Source organism: Chelonoidis abingdonii, chromosome 1 (genome assembly GCF_003597395.2).
Source record: "Chelonoidis abingdonii isolate Lonesome George chromosome 1, CheloAbing_2.0, whole genome shotgun sequence".
Lineage (NCBI taxonomy): Eukaryota > Metazoa > Chordata > Testudines > Testudinidae > Chelonoidis > Chelonoidis abingdonii.
Window position 1 is genome coordinate 48,486,424 of NC_133769.1, and position 20,867 is coordinate 48,507,290.

General features: G+C 39.8%; 1 protein-coding gene across 5 annotated transcripts in view; it reads left to right on the forward strand.

Moving 5' to 3' along the window:
* The window catches only part of ANKRD26 (ankyrin repeat domain containing 26), a 190,418-nt gene that overhangs the window by 8,505 nt on the left and 161,046 nt on the right, over window positions 1-20,867 (forward strand). For 4 of the 5 annotated variants that reach the window (XM_032786496.2, XM_075065465.1, XM_032786497.2 and 1 more), the window contains exons 2-5: window positions 741-855; window positions 1,095-1,268; window positions 18,377-18,483; window positions 20,190-20,327. In XM_032786496.2, the coding sequence (XP_032642387.1) occupies window positions 741-855; window positions 1,095-1,268; window positions 18,377-18,483; window positions 20,190-20,327 (534 nt within the window). Of the gene's footprint in view, window positions 1-740; window positions 856-1,094; window positions 1,269-18,376; window positions 18,484-20,189; window positions 20,328-20,867 lie in introns of those variants that run through there. The other variant, XM_032786498.2, reaches the window with a different exon arrangement.

The window sequence follows — 20,867 nt, forward strand, 5'->3', positions numbered from 1 at the left end:
TGATCTGAGCAGGGTCCATGCTTGCTGTGCTATGGTGTTTGCACAGTTCACCCAGGAAAAAAGACGCGAAACGGTTGTCTGCTGCTTTCACAGAGGGAGGGGTGAGGCTGTACCCAGAACCACCCGCGACAATGTTTTTTGCCCCATCAGGCAGTGGGATCTCAATCCAGAATTCCAAAAGGCGGGGGAGACTGCGGGAACAATGGGATAGCTACGGGATAGGTACCCACAGTGCAACGCTCAGGAAATTGACACTAGCCTCGGACCATGGACACACACCGTCGAATTAATGTGCTTAGTGTGTCCGCGTGCACTCAACTTTATACAATCTGTTTCACAAAACTGGTTTATGTAAAATCGGAATAATCCCATAGTGTAGACATACCCTAAGATTCCAATCCTGCAATCTGTTCTGCATTGCACTGGGATCCCATTAAAGCACCTTATTTGGGCACAGGAGTTCACCTGTACAGGTCCAGTTGCAGGATCAGCATCTAATAAGTATATTGTTTCAAGGTTATTTTGTTTTTTTTTTAAATAGCTATTATCATTTTCAGATTCTTAGTTTTGTAATGTTTTAAAGTATACAAATGTTTTCCATTGGTAATATATTTTCTTTTTAATCTTATTTTTACAAAATGTAAAATTTGGACCAAATTTAAATTGACATTATTCCTGTAACATAAACATCAAACTTTTATTTGGTTGTCTGTTAATTTGATGTATCATCTTATTTTTAGGACACCTTTGCATCTTGCCTGTGCTAATGGACATTCAGATATTGTTAATTACTTAGTGGACAACAAGTGCAAACTAAATCTGTGTGACAATGATAACAGATCTCCATTGATGAAGGTATGCACATTATTTAATGCAGTAATGTAAGATGCACTGATATTACTTTTCCACTTAACTACAAACTCTGTATTATGGAATGTATAAAGTTACATTACTGTCACTGGGTATGTAATATAGTATATAAACAAAATGTTAATGCAGTTTTTTATTTATTAATTTCATTAAGTTGTGGCAATTCTAATAAGATGGAATTTAACTTGCAGAATTTATTCTCTCTTTTTCTGTTATGTTCACAGGCAGTACAATGCCAGCAGGAAAAATGTGCAACTGTGCTGCTAGAACATGGTGCAGACCCTAACCTTGTGGATGTTAACAGCAACACTGCCCTTCACCTGGCTGCCCAGATTGCTAATAACTCTCTAGTAGTACAATTGCTTGAGTACAATGCCCATATTGATTCACAGAATAAGGTAACTCCTTATTTTTAGAAAAAGAGAACAAGAAAAATTGTAGATTTCAACTTCTAGTTTGGTGTATGTTTTTAAAGAAAGAATAACCCTCATTTTTGTCTTAAAACGGTATTTTAAAATTTCTTTTAAAATCTGTTTTAATCAGAATCTTGTTATATAAATTACAGGTAAAGTAGCACCTCTGGGGTGGGGGTGGCTAGCCAAATGTTCCCCCCAGGTCTCCTACGGAGCCAGGACTTTGGGGGACATGGCCTCAGCAGTCTCTGTGTTCCCTCTCAGGAGTACTGTGTGGCCTAGAGCCATACTCATAATTTTCCTGAGGCCAGTGAAGAGGCTGAAGTTGGTTCCTTATTCCTGGTTACATTTTCCAAGTTTCTTATTTGTGCTGCCTGCTCCGTATGTGATTCCTAGTTCCTTATTCCAAGGCCAAAAAATTACTTAGAAATTTATTAAATTTTTAGAAATGTCAGCAAATTAATGTGATTGTGATAAAAAATTAAATTCCTGTTTAATTAATTGTTTATTAATTAATCACGGAGCTAGGAAATAAATCTTTTAGTTTGTAAGGTGACACTGGACTCCTTGTTTTTTTGTGATGAAATAAGTTTCAGGTCACCCTAAGTGACACATCCCTCTGACAGTCAGACAGTTCTGAAGGACTTGAGACATGCCACTCACTGACCTAAAACTTTGTTCCTGAGCAATTTGCTGCTAAATTCTTGCTCTCGCCCCACTTCCGTATTGTACATAGGGCTTGAATAAAGAACTGGATTTTTGACACAGTATCTGACAAAATTCGTTTTGGTCGCCCCAAGTGAACCATTCCTGTGATTGTCAGACTGTTTTTGAGGGATCTGTGACATGCCACTCCCAGGTCTGAAGTTTTTATTCTTTTGCAATATGCAATATCCCACCCCATCCCACTTCCATACTATAAAAAAGTGCTTGAATAAGGAGCTGGATTTTAACTGGCTGTATGAGATAAAATGAGTCTCGAGTCATCCCAAATGACATGTGTCTATAAGTGTTATACACTTCTGAAGTAACAGGGAAATGCCATTTGCTGACACGAATCTTAGTTCATTAGAAGTACGCTGCTACATGTTGCATTCCCATCCTGCTTCCAGACTGTAAATAGATTTTGAATAAGGAGCTGGGTTTTGACTGGCTGGCTGTGGCAAAATATGTATTGGGTCATCAAAATGACAGTTCCTGAGACTGTTACTTTGTTAGGAAGAGATAAAGATATGTCACTTTTAGATGTGATCCTTTATTTCTGGTCTGACAAATAGCAAGAAAGAGTCCTGGGGCCCCTTATAGACTAAGAGACGTTTTGGAATATTCACCCACGAAAGCTCATGCTCCAAAACATTTAGGCCATGTCTACACGACGCCTTAAATTCGAATTAAACGGCGTTAATTTGAATTTATGGTGCACCCGTCCACACGACGCAGCCCTCTAATTCGAATTAAAGAGCTATTTAAATCGATTTTAGTACTCCTTCTAAACCAGAGGAGTAACCCTAAAATCGATTTTACTAATTCGAATTTAGTGCTGTGTGGACGGAAATCGAAGTTAATGGCCTCCAGGAGCTATCCCACAGATCACCACTGACCACTCTGGACAGCACTCAAAACTCCTATGCACTGGCCAGGTAAACAGGAAAAGACCCGTGGAGGTTTGAATCAGTTTCCTGTTTGTCCACCGTGGGGCTCTGAGCAGCAGTTAATCACGCTGCACCTTTAAAAATGCAGTCTCCTGAGAATAGAAAAAGAGCTCCAGCATGGACCACAGAAGAGCTTTTGGATCTCTGGAGTTGCTCCTAAAACATGCAGGTTCTATGCAGAGCTACATGCAATTTTTGGGGGCTTGGCTACCAGTCGCCCATCCTTAATCGTGGATTCAGATGACCTGATTTCAGTTTCAACTGTGGCTGAGGATTCTGCAGAGGGGGAAGATCAGGAAGAGGGACATGAGGGAGACATTGCTGATACCACACAGCTCTCAATTACCAACAGCAGCCAGGAGTTGTTTCTGACCCAAGATTTAACCTTGCAGCAGGCTAATCAAGCCACTATCACAGAAAGTGAAGCCATGGAAGGGACCAGCGGTGAGTAAATGTTTAAATCAGTCATATTTAAAAACTAGCGTTTTTTAATTATCAATTTTTAAGCATGCGTTGTCATTTCTTTTTAGCCATTACAGTTACATGAAAAGTTCCTTAACATGTCTGGGGATGCAATGAAAATCCTCCCAAGAAATCTCCATGAATTGATATTGCAGGAAATCAAAGTGCCTTTTCAGTAAATTTTGGGGCAATGCTGCCTTAGCCGGTCCTCCAATGAAAGATGCTTTGCCCCTCCAGGCATGCATGCCTGAATTTGGAATCATTGCTTCACAAAGCATAGATGCATAAGCGCCAGGACTCTGATCACAGGCATGAAACATTCACTCTGCCTCTTGTGCTGTAACTCTCACCAGAGTTCTGTCGTTCATTGTGACCTGGTTTAAATAAGTAATTGCTTTGTCATTAGGAGAGAAAACATGGCCATTATGCTCCTGTAATGCCACTCGATGTAGCTGGGGGGAGGGGACTTGTGCTGCGATGATGCTTTAGCAGGAAGGGGTGAGACAACATAAAGACTTACCATGGCTGCTTGGAAGCAAATTTATAATGGTAGTACCAGCAAGCTGCATCTGTACTGTGCTCTGAGCCCAGGGACAGAGTCTCCCAGTATTAAAAGATGAAAAATGTGACCTTGCAGTGAAATCACATGTCCTGCGTAAGGTGCATAGTTTTGTGCTGTGTGAGTGAGTGGAATCATTGTTCTAAGAAATGTATCTTTTTACATACTTCTCTCTCTTACCTCCACCATACAGCTGTGCAGTGTTCTTCACTCACTACCCCATCTGCCAGGCTACCCAAGAGACAGAGGAAAAAGAGAACGAGAGACGAAATGTTTTCCGAAGTCATGGAAGTCAGCCACAGTAACACAGCTCATCATAGTGATTTGAAGGAACTGATAGCAAAATACAAGAAAGATGCCAGTGACCGGGAGGACAGGAGAGACGCTCGAGATGAGAGGTGGCGAGAGGAAGACCGGCAGGTAGAAGAGAGGTGGCGCAAGGAAGACAGGCAGGAAGATCAGAGGTGCAGGGAGGAAGATAGGCGCTGGCGTGATGGAACGCTGGAGCTGCTGCGTGATCACACTGATATCCTCAGACGCATGTTGATTGTTCAGGAACAGCAGCGGGGTTACAGAGTGGCACTGCAGTCCATGTTTAATCACCCTCCAAGCTCCCCAGGTTCCATATCTCCCTCACGCAGACGTGTTAGAACGCGTGGGGGAAGGCTTCCTGCACCAGCACACTCCACCCCCATGGAGAGCCCAACCAAAAGGCTGTAATGAAGCTGAAATGTATTTCATGGGCTTTTCCTTACCTGTGATCCTCCTCCCAAAGCACAGCTTTCAGGGATACCTAGATAAATCTGTGCCTCTGAATATAGTTCCTTTCTAATCAGACATACATCCAAAGGGGGGAGGGTGCTTTTATTACAGGGAATGATCCTTTAAAAATGAACGCATGTTTTTAAAGCAATAACAAATGAGTTTTAATAAAGATTAAATGATTTTTAAAACATACTGGCTCTCTTTCCTTCAGCCACATGTAATGAAAGGGTGGGGGGTTGATTTTGAAAGTCCTGCAGCAAGCTGTAAGTAAAGGGGGACGGTGGGTTGCTTACAGGGAGTCAATAGAGGCGGGAGTGTTCATCAAGGGCAAAGAAGCACTGCAATCACACCATACCCTGGCCCGCGACAAAACACATTTTCAGGGCTTCTCTGATGCGCACCGCCTCCTGGTGTGCTCTTCTAATCGCCCTGGTGTCTGGCTGCTCGTAGTCAGCGGCCAGGCGATTAGCCTCAGCCCCCCACCCCGCCATAAAGGTATCCCCCTTACTCTCACAGAGATTGTGGAGCACACAGCAAGCAGCAATAGCTACGGGGACATGCTTTGGGCTGAGGTCTGAGCGAGTGAGTAATGATCGAAAGCGCCCCTTTAAACGCCCAAATGCACACTCTACCACCATCCTGCACTTGCTCAGCCTGTAGTTGAACAGCTCCTGAGCACTGTCCAGGCTGCCTGTGTATGGCTTCATGAGCCACGGCATCAAGGGGTAGGCTGGGTCACCCAGGATAACGACAGGCATCTCAACATCGCCCACTGTTATTTTCTGGTCTGGGAAGTAATTTCCTTGATGCAGTCGTTTAAAGAGAGTACTGTTTCTGAAGACGCGCGCGTCATGAACCCTTCCTGGCCATCCCACGTGGATGCTGGTGAAACGTCCCTTGTGATCCACCAGTGCTTGCAGCACCATGGAAAAGTACCCCTTGCGGTTCACGTACTCGGCGCCCTGGTGCTCTGGGGCCAAGATAGGGATATGGGTTCCATCTATGGCCCCTCCACAGTTAGGGAATCCCATTGCAGCAAAGCCATCCACTATGACCTGCACGTTTCCCAGAGTCACAACCTTTCGTAGCAGCAGCTTAACGATTGCTTTGGCTACTTGCATCACAGCAGCCCCCACAGTAGATTTTCCCACTCCAAATTGATTCCTGACTGACCGGTAGCTGTCTGGAGTTGCAAGCTTCCAGAGGGCTATTGCCACTCGCTTCTCCACTGTGAGGGCTGCTCTCATCTTAGTATTATGGCATTTCAGGGCAGGGGAAAGCATGTCACAAAGTTCAAAGAAAGTGCTCTTACGCATGCGAAAGTTTTGCAGCCACTGGGAATCGTCCCACACCTGCAAAACTATGCGGTCCCACCAGTCTGTGCTTGTTTCCCGTGCCCAAAATCGGCGTTCAATGGGTAGAAGCTGCCCCATTACCAGCAGTAGCTCCAAAATGCTGGGTCCCACGGTTAGGGAGAAATCAGTCTCCATGTCGTCATCATCATCATCGCTCTTGTCGGTGCGCTGCCATAGCTGCCGCCTCCTCCTCCTCCTCCTACTCCTCCTCCTACCCCTCTCCTCCTGAATTTGCAGTTCATGGCTCAGCATAGACAGCACGAGAGTGCGCGTGGTGTTTACAACTTGCACGATTGCATTACTGGTCTCAGCAGGGTCCATGGTCTCAGCAGGGTCCATGCTTGCTGTGCTATGGCGTTTGCTCTCTTCACCCAGGAAAAAAGGCGTGGAATGGTTGGCTGCTGCTTTCACAAAGGGAGGGGTGAGGCTGTACCCAGCACCACCCGGGACAATGTTTTTGGTCCCAGCAGGCACTGGGCTGTCAACCAGGAAGTGGGAACTATGGGATAGCTGTGTAACAGCTACCCACAGTGCACTGCTCCTGAAATCGACGCAAGACGTGGGCCATGGACGCACAAATTCGATTTTAGATTTTTGGTATGGACGCTCTAAATCGATTTTATAAATTCGATTTTATAAAATCGATTTAGATAACTTCGATTTACTTCTGTCGTGTAGACAAGGCCTTAGTCTATAAGGTGCCACAGGACTCTCTGTTGCTTTTACAGATCCAGACTAACACGCCTACCCCTCTGATATCTGACAAGTAGATTATCCCAATTTTTATTTTGTGTTTTCTTTCTTACTTAACATAACATATGCATGTGAAAAACAACAAAAAGCTATATTTAATCAATTTGTTGCAAATCCAGCTGTAATGTTTTCACAGAAATTATATGATAGTTGCAAGTGAAAGTGCCAGTAGGAACTGTGGTTTATTGTTAGACAAATTTAAGAATAGGAAGAATGGCTAAATTTTATTGAAATTTGTTTAATACATGTTTTTATATCTTTAATAAAATTAGAGTTGTTTTGATCTTTACTAACAAAAATAACATGAAGACCCTGCATGGACACAGTTGGCTCCCAAATAATCGTGTTTATTAACTATATGCATACATACCATGCCTAGCTTAATGCATACTGCTGTCCTGAATGGTGTCTAAAATATAGAAAACAGTGAACACCACTAGAATGCTCACAAACTATTTCAAGGAATACTACTTTATTCCTGAATACTACAATTAATTGAACCAGCTAGTGTCTTTAGTGTTGCTATAAGACTCTTACAACTGCCACGTGATTTGGTACACTTCACTGGAATTTGGAGAACTTTACCTGTGGCTCAAATATCTCCATACCCTTTCCTTTCTAATTCTAAAATTCTGTCATAGAAATGCCAGCCCTGAGGTTGAGCAAGTTTGTGGGAACATACAAAATGTTTCCTAGTGCTGTATGTTATCCCAACAACCTGTGATAACACCTTTTGTTTAATGAACTTTACTGTTTACACAAATAATGTTGATAACTTCTGTTGAATTAATCAATATTTGAAACATTATTTTAAATATTAATGCTATATGCAAGCTACCTTGTATAGTTCTACAGCGAGGACAGATGAGGGTTTTTTTCTGGACTAGGGACATTTTATTTTTGTCTAAATAATCAGCAGTTGGTATTTGAAAACATGTAGGTCACTACTTTGAGAGAGATTCTCCAAAATGCATCGTGTTTTCTTTCAGCTTACTTGCTGTCATACACAGAAATCTTTGAAGGGAGTAGGCAAGGGTTAAATTGTTAAATCTTTCTTGTGATCAGACTTATCTGCAAGTGTAATGAGTAAGATGCATGTTTCACTGTTAATGAAATGACGTACTCAATTAACGTAATTCATTGCACTTGTTCACGTTAATTCTGAAATTGTGAAATAAGTAAATAATTTGCTATTTATTTTATTGTAATACAGTATTTTAAGTGAGCAGTTGTTGTTAGTGCTGATCAGTGGCGACACCTATATTTAAGAATTCCCACGGATTTGTATGATAAGATGCTGATTACCCAGAAGGGAAGTTTCTGCATGAATTTCTGCTTAATTTGGTGCTGTCTGCCCTCCATAGGGCAGTTCTTATGGTCTTTAATCCTGACACAGCAAACTACTGCACCGAACATCCAAATGGAGTGGGAAGCTCTGATAAAGATGTGTGCAGAAGGTTTAGTAACAGATTTTGATTGAAAAATTTTTAGATAGGAGGAAGGACCCACTAGATCATCGGATCTGACTTCTTGTATATCACCATAAAATTTTATTGGGTCGCCTTTGTATTCAGCCCTGTACCAATTTGTGTTTGACTAAAATGTATTGTCTAGAATGACATCCACTCTTGTTTTACAAATATCAAGAGATGGAGAATTCATTACTTCTGGTGATAGTTTGTTCCAATGATTCATCATCCTCTCTATTAAAAATTTGTGCCTAATTTCTCCTTTGAATTTGCCTAGCTTCAGCTTCCAGCCATTATTTCTTATTCTGCCTTTGTCTTTAGTTCTGTTTTTTGTACACATGAAGGTACTTACATTTCATAATCAATTCATGTCTCAGTTTTGTTTTTGATAAGCTAAACAGATGGAGCTCTTTGACTCTCATCCCACGGCATTTTCTCCAGCCCTCGAATCGTTTTTGTGTCTCTCTTCTGTGCCCTGTCCACTAATTCAACGTTTGTTTTAAAATGTGGACACCAGAACTGTATGCTAGTATTCTAGTATTAATCTCACCAATGCCATAAATAGCGATAAAAATCGCCTCCATGCTCCTACTCAGTATTTCCATTTGTACGTACAAAGATATTAGCCCATTTTCCCCACAGGATCACACTAGGAGCTCATGTTGGTTGCTTGTCTACATCATTAATGATTTGGATAATGAAGTATAGAATATATTTATAACATTTTTGGATGACACCACCCTGGGAAGGATTGCAAGCTTTTGGTGGCAGAGTTAGAATTCAAGATGACCTTGACAAACTGGAGAATTGGTTTAAAATCAACAAGATGAAATTCAGTCAAGACAAATCAAAAGTACTACACTTAGGAAGAAAATATCGAATGCACAAATACAAAATGGGGAATAACTGGGTAAGTGACAGTACTACAGCAAAGGATGTGCAGGTTACAGCAGATCACAAACTGAATGTGATCCAGTAGTGTCATTCAGTGGCGAAAAAACAAACGTAATTTTGGGGTTTATTCATAGGAGTGTTGTATGCAAGATATGGGAGGTAATTATTCAGGTCTACTCAGCGTTGGTGAGGCCTCAGCTGGTGTAGTGTGGCCAGTTCTGGGCACCACACTTTTAAAAAGATATGTAGAAATTGGAGAGAGTCCAGAAGAGAGGAACAAAAATGATAAAATTTTAAGAAACCTGATCTCTGAGGAAAGGTTTTAAAACACTGGGTATGCTTAGTCTTTGAGAAAAGAAGACTGGGGAGGGACCTGAAAAGTCTTCAGATATGTTAAGGAACGTAATAAAGAGGATGGTGATCAATTGTTCTCCACATCCACTTATTGTAGGACAAGATATAATGGGCTTAATCTATGGCAGAGGAGATTCAGGTAAGATTAAGAAAACCTTTCTAAACATAAGGATAGCTAAGCACTAGAATATGTTTCAAGAGAGATTATGGAATCTCTGTCATTGGAGATTTGTAAGAGTGAGTTAGAAAAGCACGTCAGGGATGGTTTAGATCAGTGATTCTCAAACTTTTGTACTGGTGATTCCTTTCACATAGCAAGCCTTTGAGTCCGACCCCTCTTATAAATTAAAAATATTTTTGTATATTTAACACCATTATAAATGCTGGAGGAAAAGCGGGGTTTGGGGTGGAGGCTGGCAGCTTGTGAGCCCCTGAGGGGTCCTGATCCCCAGTTTGAGAACCTCTGGTTTAGATATACTTGGTCCTGCACTGAGGATTGGACTAGATGATCTCTTAAGACCCCTTCACACTGGACATTTCTCTGATTCTGTGACCACTAAATCCTTTTCAGAATCATTGCTTTCCAGGATCCAGTCGCCCATTCGGTAGGTTGTCTTCATTCTTTATTTTTAGGTGTATTAAAACCTATTTTGTTTGAATCCAGATTGCTTTGTAGGATTGCTCTCTTCTCATCACTATTTACCTCTCTGCCAGTCTTTGTCATCCACAAATTTTATCTGCAGTGTCTTGATGTTTACTTATTGTTGGTGAAAATGTTGAGTAGCATTGGGCATAGTCTGCATTCTTGCAGAACCCCACTAAAAACACTCATATTCATTGATGACTCTCCGCTGACAACTACAGTTTGAGACCTGTCAATTAACCGTTTCTTAATCCATTTAATGAATGCTTAATTGATATGTTATAGTTCTAACTCTTTAATCAGAATGTTGTGTGGAAATAAGTCAAAGTATATTACATACTCTTCCACAGAGGTTCTTATACCGCACTCATCACTAGCGTCTTCTATTAGTGCATTAAGCAATGCGATTACACGTCTGTCATGTGGTGTTTGGTCTCTGATCCTCCCCAGGCATAGCAGCTTGTGTAGCAGAGTGTCTTTTGTTTTGGCAGTGTTTTAAGTTTTGTTTTTTTTATTAAAGACATATGAACAGGTATGTTTATGTTAGAGAAGGCAAGGTCAAAGAAATGAGCCTTGCAATTTGAGCAGAAAGTGGTGAGGTTTGTGATGGTGGTTAGTTCCTGGGGGAATTCATTCCACGGTGTGGGACCAGCCACAGAGAGAGTTCTGTCTACTACACAGACAAGCTCTAGCCTTATTGTAGAGAGTTTCATTGTGTCTGAGGAGCAGAGTTGTTGACCAATGTCTGTCTTTTGGAGTGTAGGAAATGATTTAGAAATCCTGGGTCTAGGCCACTGAGCTCCTTGAAGATAAGGATTGAGACCTTAAATTTGATTTGAAATTCTATGGGAAGCCAGCATCAAGAGTGGAGAACAGCTGTGATGTCTTCATGATAGCCTTTGTGGCTGAGGAGATGTACTCCAGCATTCTATACTAGATGGATTTTTCAAAATGCTGAAGTCTTCGTGCCTCGGAATATCACATTGTTATAGTCTAGCTGAGCGGTAACAAAGGTATGAATAATTGAAGCCAAGTCATAGTCTTCTAGGGTGGGATGGAGTCTCCTAGTCATGTGGAGAGGGTAGAAAGCATTACTCAAAGTTGCTGTGTTGTGAGAACTTAGCATCAGTGAGGAATCCAGGAGTATTCCTAAACTATGGATCTAATAGACTAACTGTGATTGTGCAGCTTCAACCGAAGGAGACTGCACTGTGGCTGCAAACCCTTTGTCTTAATCAATCACACTTATAATGTCATCAAAGAATGAAATCGGGTTTGTTTGACAAGACTTATTTTCCATAAAACATATTGATTGGAATTAATTATATTCCTGTTCTTTAATTCCTTAGCAACTGAATCCCATATAAGCATTTCCATTTTTATTTTTATTTTTTTGGTCTGGGATTGATGTCAGGCTTACTGGCTTATAGTTACCCAGGTCATACTGCTTGCACTATGTGAATATTGGCACAGCATTAGTACTCAGGAATTTCCTTGGGACATAGATTTCCTGAGTCAACTCTTCTAGGATTCTTGGGTGCGAGTTATTAGGGCCTGCTGATGGAGTGGAAAGTAGTTCAGTCTCGTGATACAAATATATCATCCTGCTTCTTTTCAAATATGGAACAGAAATAGGTACAGTACTGAATACTTTCTGCCTCATTAACAATTTTACTATCTCCATCTAATAATATACCTTTTAGTCCTGGGGGAATTCTGCACCAAAAATTTAAAAAATCCACACACAATATTTTTAAATTCTGCATATTTTTATTAATATAATGCAATATAATCAAACTGGTTTCAATTATTTTGGGAATTTATTTAAACTACAATACAATGGATGGAGAATGGGAGTGGGGAGCATTTGAAGAAATCACCAAGCCCCTTCTGTCTATTAGAAATGTAGCTGGTATTGACCCTTTACTTCTAGTTATTAATCAACAAATATATGCAGCCATATGCTCAGTGTTAAATCATAGGCAACTGAAGAGCAAATGAGGGCTGGGGATTCAAACTCACAATTTATATTGGCTATTGACCATCCCCAAGAAGGAGCACATTTTGATAGGAAATTTTTGCACTCCAAAAATTTAGACCAGTTCTAATCACTAAAGTACCATGAGCTTTTATAAGGCCATACTGTCCTTTACAATAAGGCTCCTTTATACCACTCTGGCAATGTAAAGGAGCCTTAAAATATTTACACATTTTATACTCCTGGGGGAATTCACTAAGAACAATGGGAACAATTCACTAAGCAGGCAGGCTGCTACATTCTGCTCCACCTGAGGGAACAGAGCCTGTCCCATGCCTACCTCTTCAGAAACACCCCAAAGCCCTGCCCTTCCACGCCAAGTGTGCTGCAATAGCAAACAAGAGGGATAGAGTGTCTCTCTCTTACATTCATGACTGCCCAGCTCTCCCGCGGTGATTTATGTCTCTATTGGCTGCTCTGGGTGCACAAACCAACCTGCCTGCGCTGCTGGGGAGGGAGCACATGACAGCTCTTGCAGCTTCCCTTTGCTTCCCTGTCAGATTTCATTTTTCTGTGGGGAAGCATAGACATCTGCGGGGGCCATGAATTCTGTGCATGCTCAGTGACACAGAATTTCCCCAGGAGTAGCCTTTACCCCAATACCGGTGCTAGATTTTTTTTTTAAGTTCTTAATATTCTTTTATAAACTCCTTATTGTCCTTAGCCCTGCCAGCCATAGATTTTTACTGTTGTCTCAAGCTTCCCTTCTCAATTTTCTACACTTCATAACTTCTAATTTCCCCTATTTTCTAAGTCATGTGCTGGCTTTTATTTCTAATTGCTGCCTCCACTTCGACAGTGAACCAGGATGGACTTTTAACGAAAGTTGTCCTCCTCCTTACGCATGACATTTTGTCCATCTAATAAACTCTTCTTAAAGATCTCCCAATTTTCATGAACAATTTTTTTTCTTCCAATCAGTTTCATTCATAATTTTCCTCAGCTTTGAGAGATTAGCCCTCTTGAAACATCAAGTGTGTGTGTGTATATAATATATATATATGTTAGTAGTTGAAACAATCTTCTGTTTATCCATATTGAATGTAATCAGGTCATGATCACTGGTCTCTAAGCAACCACTAACATCCAGCCCAGTGACTAATTGATCTTTATCTGTTATAATGAGGACCTAAACAGTTACTTCATGTTGGGTGAAATACCTTCTGTGTTAATTATAGATGATAATTTCCTAAACTTTGAATAGCTGGAATGTTGTTTTATTACTAGCTGGATGAAACCTCCAGCATATGTCTCCCAAATTGAACTCCCCTATAACCACACCATTTATGCCAATCCATTAAGCACCTGTAAGGAGTAACTCATGCTGTTCTGGGATTTCATTCAGTGCCATGTAAGCGACTGTCATCAGACTCCATCACGGTCTTTATTAGTTAGCACATTGATCCATATGGATTCAAGATCTGGTGGTTTGGAGTTAACAGTAACTCTAAAACACAGGTAACGGTGTCTTTAATATAGAATGCCTGCTCTCCCCCTCTTTTACCCACTCTAGTCTTCCTAAATAGGTTATAGCCAATCCCACCAAATTTCAGTAATGCCAATTATATAATTTTTTTCTCATCAGTGAGAGTTTCTGATTCCTGTTGGTAGCATTGTGTTATAGAAGCAATTAAAAAATATCATCTTGTTGTGTTGCCACATCAATTTAGTCTGTTTGTGCCATCTTGAGTTTAACTTTTGTATCATGTTTTCCTTCTTAGCACCTTCCACTTGTGTTAGTTGTTTAATGCCCCTGCAGCTGCTCCAGCTAGTTTCCGACCAAGGCTAGCACCCTACTTGTGAGATGCAGGCCATCCTATATGTAAAGCCCCTCTCCGCTGGAGTGTGGCCTAGTGTTTCACAAAATGAAAACCTTCAGCCTCACACCAGTTGTGTAGCCAATAGTTCTCTTCCAGTATTTTCCCTCTTCTCTCACTTATGGGATTGGTAGATCTCCACAAAAATTGCTTTCTTTTTCTTCTGCTCCCTTCCAAGATGCTTGAGGTCTTCTATATCTCAGTAATTCCATGTGACGCTGAGTTTACTGGTTCCAGCATGTATCATCATCAGTGGAGACTTGGCGGACAACCTCATAATCCCGTCTAATCCTGCTGTTACATCTCATATCATCACTCCATGGAGATAGCATGCTGTTCTGTTGTCCTTGTATCCCTTGCTGAATTTTCTGTCCATTCTTCTTAATGTGGAATAATCAGTTATGATTGTTTGACTTCTTAGAATGGTTGAAGAAACTCTCTTGGTTACTGTTTATTTTATACTGCAAGGATACCACCCATCAAGTGTGATCCTGTAGCTTTCTGTTCCATTCCTCCAAAGAAGTTCTTTTATGGTTGACTGGCTAAGTATCTGAAAATGTTTTGATACTTCTAGGCACAAGGTGAGTAAGGTAATATCTTTTATGGATGAGCTTCCGTTGGTGAGAGAGACAGACTTTCAAGTTACGCAGAGCTCTGAATGCCTCCTGGCTCTTTTCCTTCTAGGTCACCGATTGCCTGTCTGCCCCACTGGTTTCTACTCTCTCCAGTTCCCTTCCACATGTGACAATGATTTCCAAATCTGGTTGTCTAAGAAGCCTTTGTTTTCTTCGATGCTGCACAATGTTTCAATTTATGCTTCCAGAACATGTATTTTCCCCTCCAGTATGGGCACCAGCTTGCATTGCGTGCATTAGAAATCTGTCTTCCAGCAGAAAGGAAATATAGCACATCAAAGGCAGGTCACAGCAGTTCTCTCATAATCCACATCTGCTAACTGGTGTAGCCATCCCTAAAACAGCAATCATACTTCTTCTCCAAACTTCCACCAAAACTCATCTGGTTTGCCACTCCAGTTCACCTGGTAACTGACTTACATACTGAGATACAATGCTGAGCTTCCTCCCTCACAAACAAGGATGGAATAACCACTCAGACTGCAAACACTTGTTCTGTTCAAAGCCCCAACAGTCCTAGTGACAAGGTCCTCCTTGATACATAGACTTGTCTCACATGGCCAGTTCAGGAGCATATAGCCCAGCCACAGAACCCTCATGAAGAACAAACAGATGAAACAAATACAGCACTTGCCACGTCCTTCTACCAACAAGTCTAGGATCTACAACTTCTCCCTCTGAAACAGCCCTGTTTGCCCTTCCTGTTACTCTGCTAAAGGGTGTGTATGCTTTGGGGTCAATGGAGGAGGCTGGTGATATAGGCCACAATTTTTCACAAAGAAAAGTTTCAAGTAAGGGAGTTCCGTGTCTCAGCTACATCAGAACAGTTTAATGTTCGTGGCGACATATCACTTGGGGTAACCCAAGAGTTATTTGGTCATGTACAGTCAGTCAAAATCCAGCTCCTTGTTCAAACTCCATATACAAAATGCAAGTGGAGTAGAGTTGTGAGATGTGGCAGCAGGCTGTTCAAGAATGAAGCTTCAGGTCAACAAGAAGCCTGTCCTATCTCTTTCAGAATAGTCTGACAGTAATAGGGAAGTATCATTTGGTGTGACATAGAATTTATTTTATCATGTACAGCCACTTAAATCCCAGTTTGTGATTATTTAATTAATACAAAATTAAGTAATTAGTAATTTAAATTTTTATCACATTGATGCAGATTAATCTGATGAACTTTTTAAAAATTTAAACTTACATGGATATATTTTTAAACAATTTTGGTCTTCAAATAAGGAACCATAAATAATATGCTGGTATCACAAAAAAAAAAATCAACTTCAGCCTCTTTTGGAGGGTGGCCCTTTTAAGAAGTTGCCAGAATCCCACAGAAAAGGAAATTCAGCAACAGAGCTGCCAGCAGCACCAGGGAACAGGGTAAAGAATTAACCCCAGGTCTATGCTAGGAAAGCTTTGCTGGTATACTATATTGGCAAAAGGCTGCTAGTGTGGACACAGATTATACTAGCAAAGTTGTGCTTCCTTTCTCTCCTCGAGCAAAATAAGCTGTACTGGCAAAAGCACAGTTCTGTTGGTATAATTGTGTCTACGCTTGAAGCTTTTGCCTGCAAAGCTATGTCAGTCTGGGATCACACGCTAACTGATATAAATATGCTGGTGAAAGTTTGCGGTATACACCTGGCCTAATAACTGAGACCTCTGCTTTTATGGTCCTTCCACAGAACCATATCCTTGGGGGCACATAGCCCCAGCAGCCTCCTTCCCCTTCTACCAGCTAAAAGGTGGTGTCTTTACAACCTCAGGAACTTTGATATCAGCAGTTCCAGACTGTAATCTGCTTTATGAGGTTGGAAGATTGCCTGGCTCCTGAGGGTGATGTTACAATTGGAGAGGGTGTAATTTATGGACTGTCGTCAGTAGCACTTTTGCCATTCTGAATTGCAGAGTTATCAAAGTATATGCTCCATATTAATATAATAACCTTTTCTTCCACTAGTATGTGATAGCTGCAAGGACCCATCCCTAGTCCTGAACTGTTGTAGAGGGAATGGGAGAACTCTCAAGCCTCAGTGTGCAAAGCATCCCAGAGGAAATAGGGCTTTATGTACATTGTCTAAAAGAGTTGTGGGGATGGTTTGTTAGTTCCTTTTCATTAAAGGAAACAAGTATGTTTGGTAGAGAGACAGTTGCAGATCATTTTTCCACGTTCTAGCTAAACCAACAAATAGTATTAACTTAATAAGCAAGTCTGGGTCACGTTTATGGGAATAGAAGTGAGAACTGTTAAGTGAGTGCCAGGTGTTTTAATTTGGTAGAATTTTTTAAATGATTATTTTAAATAAAATCAAAAACAAAAATAAATTAAATTATATGGAACTATCAAGCTGAGGCCTTGTTAATTTTTATACTGCTATACAGTAATACAGTTACTTTTTTTCCCCTCCTATTATTCATTTCTGGCTGTGTCTTATTTTATCCTAGGTTGTAATTTTTAGAAGCATAGACTATGTCTACCATTGTATTTGTAAAACATCCAGTGTTGGGGCATTTGGGTACTATTGGTGTTTTTAATATTTAATATTTTAATATTTTTATAGTTTTTATTAATATCCAATGAAAAGGAACAAAATGAATATATACATCTTTCAAATAGCCCAACGGACTCTAAACATGAATGATCTGTCTCCTCTAATTTAAGCTGTTGTAAATATGGAGTAACTCCATTGAAACTGATGGAGTTATATCTCTGTAATAGCAGTGTAAATAAGGAAGCAAGTTGACTACTCTTCTGAATGAAAGAGGGCATCTATAAAATCTTGAAATTGAAAGATTGAAAAATAAGAACTGAATCTTTCCTCAGTTTCTGTGTCTGTGGTGTCATCGAGGAAAATACAAGCTTCAACAAGATACTGTAAACTGAATTTGGGACTAAAAAAATAATCTCATGCTCAGACATTTTATATACAGCAATTTGCAAACTAATTATTCTATCATATAGTACTTGGTCAAAGTTAGCGATAGGTGATTGGAGCTGGGACAGGGATGCTTGTCTAAAGAATCAAATTATGTAAAGATTAGTGTCTTGATAGTCTGATCTCAGTACATTCTTAAGTACTATAGAAATTTAGGATTTGTAGCTTCTGTGTTGTCTAAAGTTCCTCAGAATTCAAAATTTTAAAATGAAGTTTTTTCACTAGTGTGAATAAGATTTTAGTGATCAAATGTGTTATGTTAATACTGTACAATGGCATATGTGAATTTTAATTTTTGGTCTCTGTCAAGCTTTAAGTAGAAAGTATAAACATCACAAAACCTACCGTTATTATTTTGTTGGCAGTCTCATTACAGATTATATGAATTAGATGAGCTTGGAAAGTGAACCTGCCTACCACCTTTACCCTACTATCAAGGATGAGGAACTTTAATGTTGGTCCCAGGATATTAGAGACAAGGTGTGTGAGATAATATCTTTTATTGGATCAACTTCTGTTAGTGAAAGAGACAGGCTTTTGAGTTACACAGATCTCTTCTGAAGGTTGTCTCTTTCACCAACTGAAGAACTCTGTGTACTCAAAAGCTTGTTTCTTTCACCAAGAAAAGATATTACCTACCCGCATTGTCTCTCTTTAGTTATTAATCATATTAAATCTAACTTTTATTTTAAATAGAAAGTAGGAGTGTGTGCATGTGCACAATACATCGGTGGAAAAAAACATGTATCTTTATTCCATAGGAGGGGTATACACCGCTTACTATTGCTATAACTGAAAATCACCAAGAGATGGTAGAGTTTCTTCTTAGAAAAGGAGCTGATGTACATGCTAGAGACAAGTCTAAAAGGTAAAGTATAGGTCAAACTATTATTGACTAATCTACAGGATAAGCAGTAGCCCAAAATTATGGATGTTACAAAAGTAATACAGAGGCAGGTCCTCTGGTGTAGCTGATATTCACAGAGCACAGATCAAAGATGTGTATAAAAAGGTATGTTAAAGCCTGCAAACAGCCCAATGATCAGTGTGATGTGGAGTGATCTGAATCCACCCACTTTCCTCGGGTCTTGACTATCTTCCTTGCTAGATCTGCATGAGGGAAGTGCTATCTTGTAAGAAAACCTATGCCATCTGAGCAAAATCTGGACTATTCTGGCTATACTAGATTCCACTGGTGGTGTGGCACAAAGCGGAGAAGAATCTGTCCCTTAGCTTCTTTCTTGCTAGGTGTCTACTTTTAAGAATAATCATGGTAATGAATAACCATTACAAATACATTTTAAAATATATAATCCTCCAGTTTTGTATTAATTAGCCCAACAAGGTTTATTTTTAGCAGAAGATGATTGCATGAATAAGGAATTCAGATTATATCAAATTCTGATCAGGGGATTAATTGACACTTATCTTAGATGCGTCCCTTTTCCAGCAAGTGGAAGAAACCCCAATTCTGGATGGTTAGGAGTTATTTTACTGCATAGTAAGGCCTAGGAGAGGCAGACTTCATTCTTGCAGCATCTTCAGTTCTTTAACAGCTTGCTGTGTGTGCCCTTGATACACATTGTGGTACCCTAATGAAGACTTTGTAGAAGGAAAGATCCTAGCATGTGCAGCTCACAAGTGATCATCTTCCCAATATGGATTTAGTCTGCTAGTGCAAGCAGCAAAATATACATGATTTTGCAGGTCTCTCTAAATCAGACTTGTGATTGACTATATCTCACTTCAAGTGTAAAATAAAATAAATCTTCTCTGTGAAAATATATTTCTGTGGGTTGGCTGCCATATTTGTGTCTGCCAAGTAATAAATGCAGAAGGAGTCTGCAGTTTGCAGAATACGTGCCATGTAAGAAGTGTATTGTCTGTGTGATAAAAAGAAGAGCTTCTTGGTTCCTTGTCAGAAAGTAGTCTACTTGGAAGCCATATTCAGTATGAGTGAAGAAAGATTTTTCCTTGGTGAAATTTCAATTCCTATATCTGTTTCATTGCACATTCAAAAATGGTTTGGCTATAACATATCCCCTTAATATTCTTACAATCTGTTTGATTATGGGTATGGGAGAGCGCTATAAATGTTAAGTAAACAGCTAAGTATGCAAATTCCTCTCATATTGACTTCTGGAAACTGAACTACCGTTTTTATCTTGGGTTCGTAATCTATTAAGTCCTCTTCCACTGACTCCTGCAGCCATTCTTTTTCTATAAAGAGACTTTTAGGAAAGAATTCACACTGGTAGTACCAGACTGGTGGGAGGCCTAGTAATGAGTTGAATCAGTGTTAGCAGAGGTAAGAATTTTTTGAAAAATTCCGTCATTCAAACATACCTTCTATATTGTTAGTGTTATACTAACTTGTAAGACAACTAAGTGCAGTGGTTTGTTTTCTCTTCTGTTTACGCTTGTCTGAATTTTTTGGGTGTCTTGTTTTGATTTTGTTTAACTTGCGCTAGGAAGAAAGAGATTAATTGTTTTTGAGAACAAATAGGGATTAAAAAAAATGAAGATGAAAGATCATATAAATTAATATTAAATGTCGTCTTGTGGTTGTTTTAGAACACCCCTCATGATTGCTTCCTCTGGAGGAGAGCTTAGTTTAATAAAAGTTCTCCTTCAGTACGGTGCTGACGTTTCCCATAAAGATATAAATGGATGGACGTCTGAGGACTATGCTCTTATTGGTGGATACTCTGGGTAAGTTTTTACATCTCTTTCAAAACTGTAAAGTCAGAGCTGCAGATTTGATAATGGAGTCATTTGGTAGCAACTCCATAGTTTAATACTGTATTGAAATTTTAATTTCAAGTTTGAAAAATAATTCCTCTGTTTCACACCTCAGTGATTGAATTTAGTCTTCAAATTTGGCATGATAACTTGTCAAAAGACAGTTGAAAGTTTCATGTTGATAAACCATACAATATTTATATGTGTCTATTTAAAATCTTGAGATATTCCTCCACAAAAAAATCTTTGTTAAATTGGAATTTAAGTTGCTAGACTGCATATTGTGCAACACAAAACCTAAAAAGCAAGGAAATAAACAGTTAAATCATTCAGCATTGCATCTGGATTTCATCTGTCTGTTCTCTATCTCAACCTCAACAACTAATATAATTAACCTGTAGAACTCATTGCTACAATAGATCATTGAGGCCACTAGCTTAGTAAGGTTAAAAACGATTAGATGTGAATGAGACCATGCACAGACTAGATAAGATAAATTTTTGAAAAGGT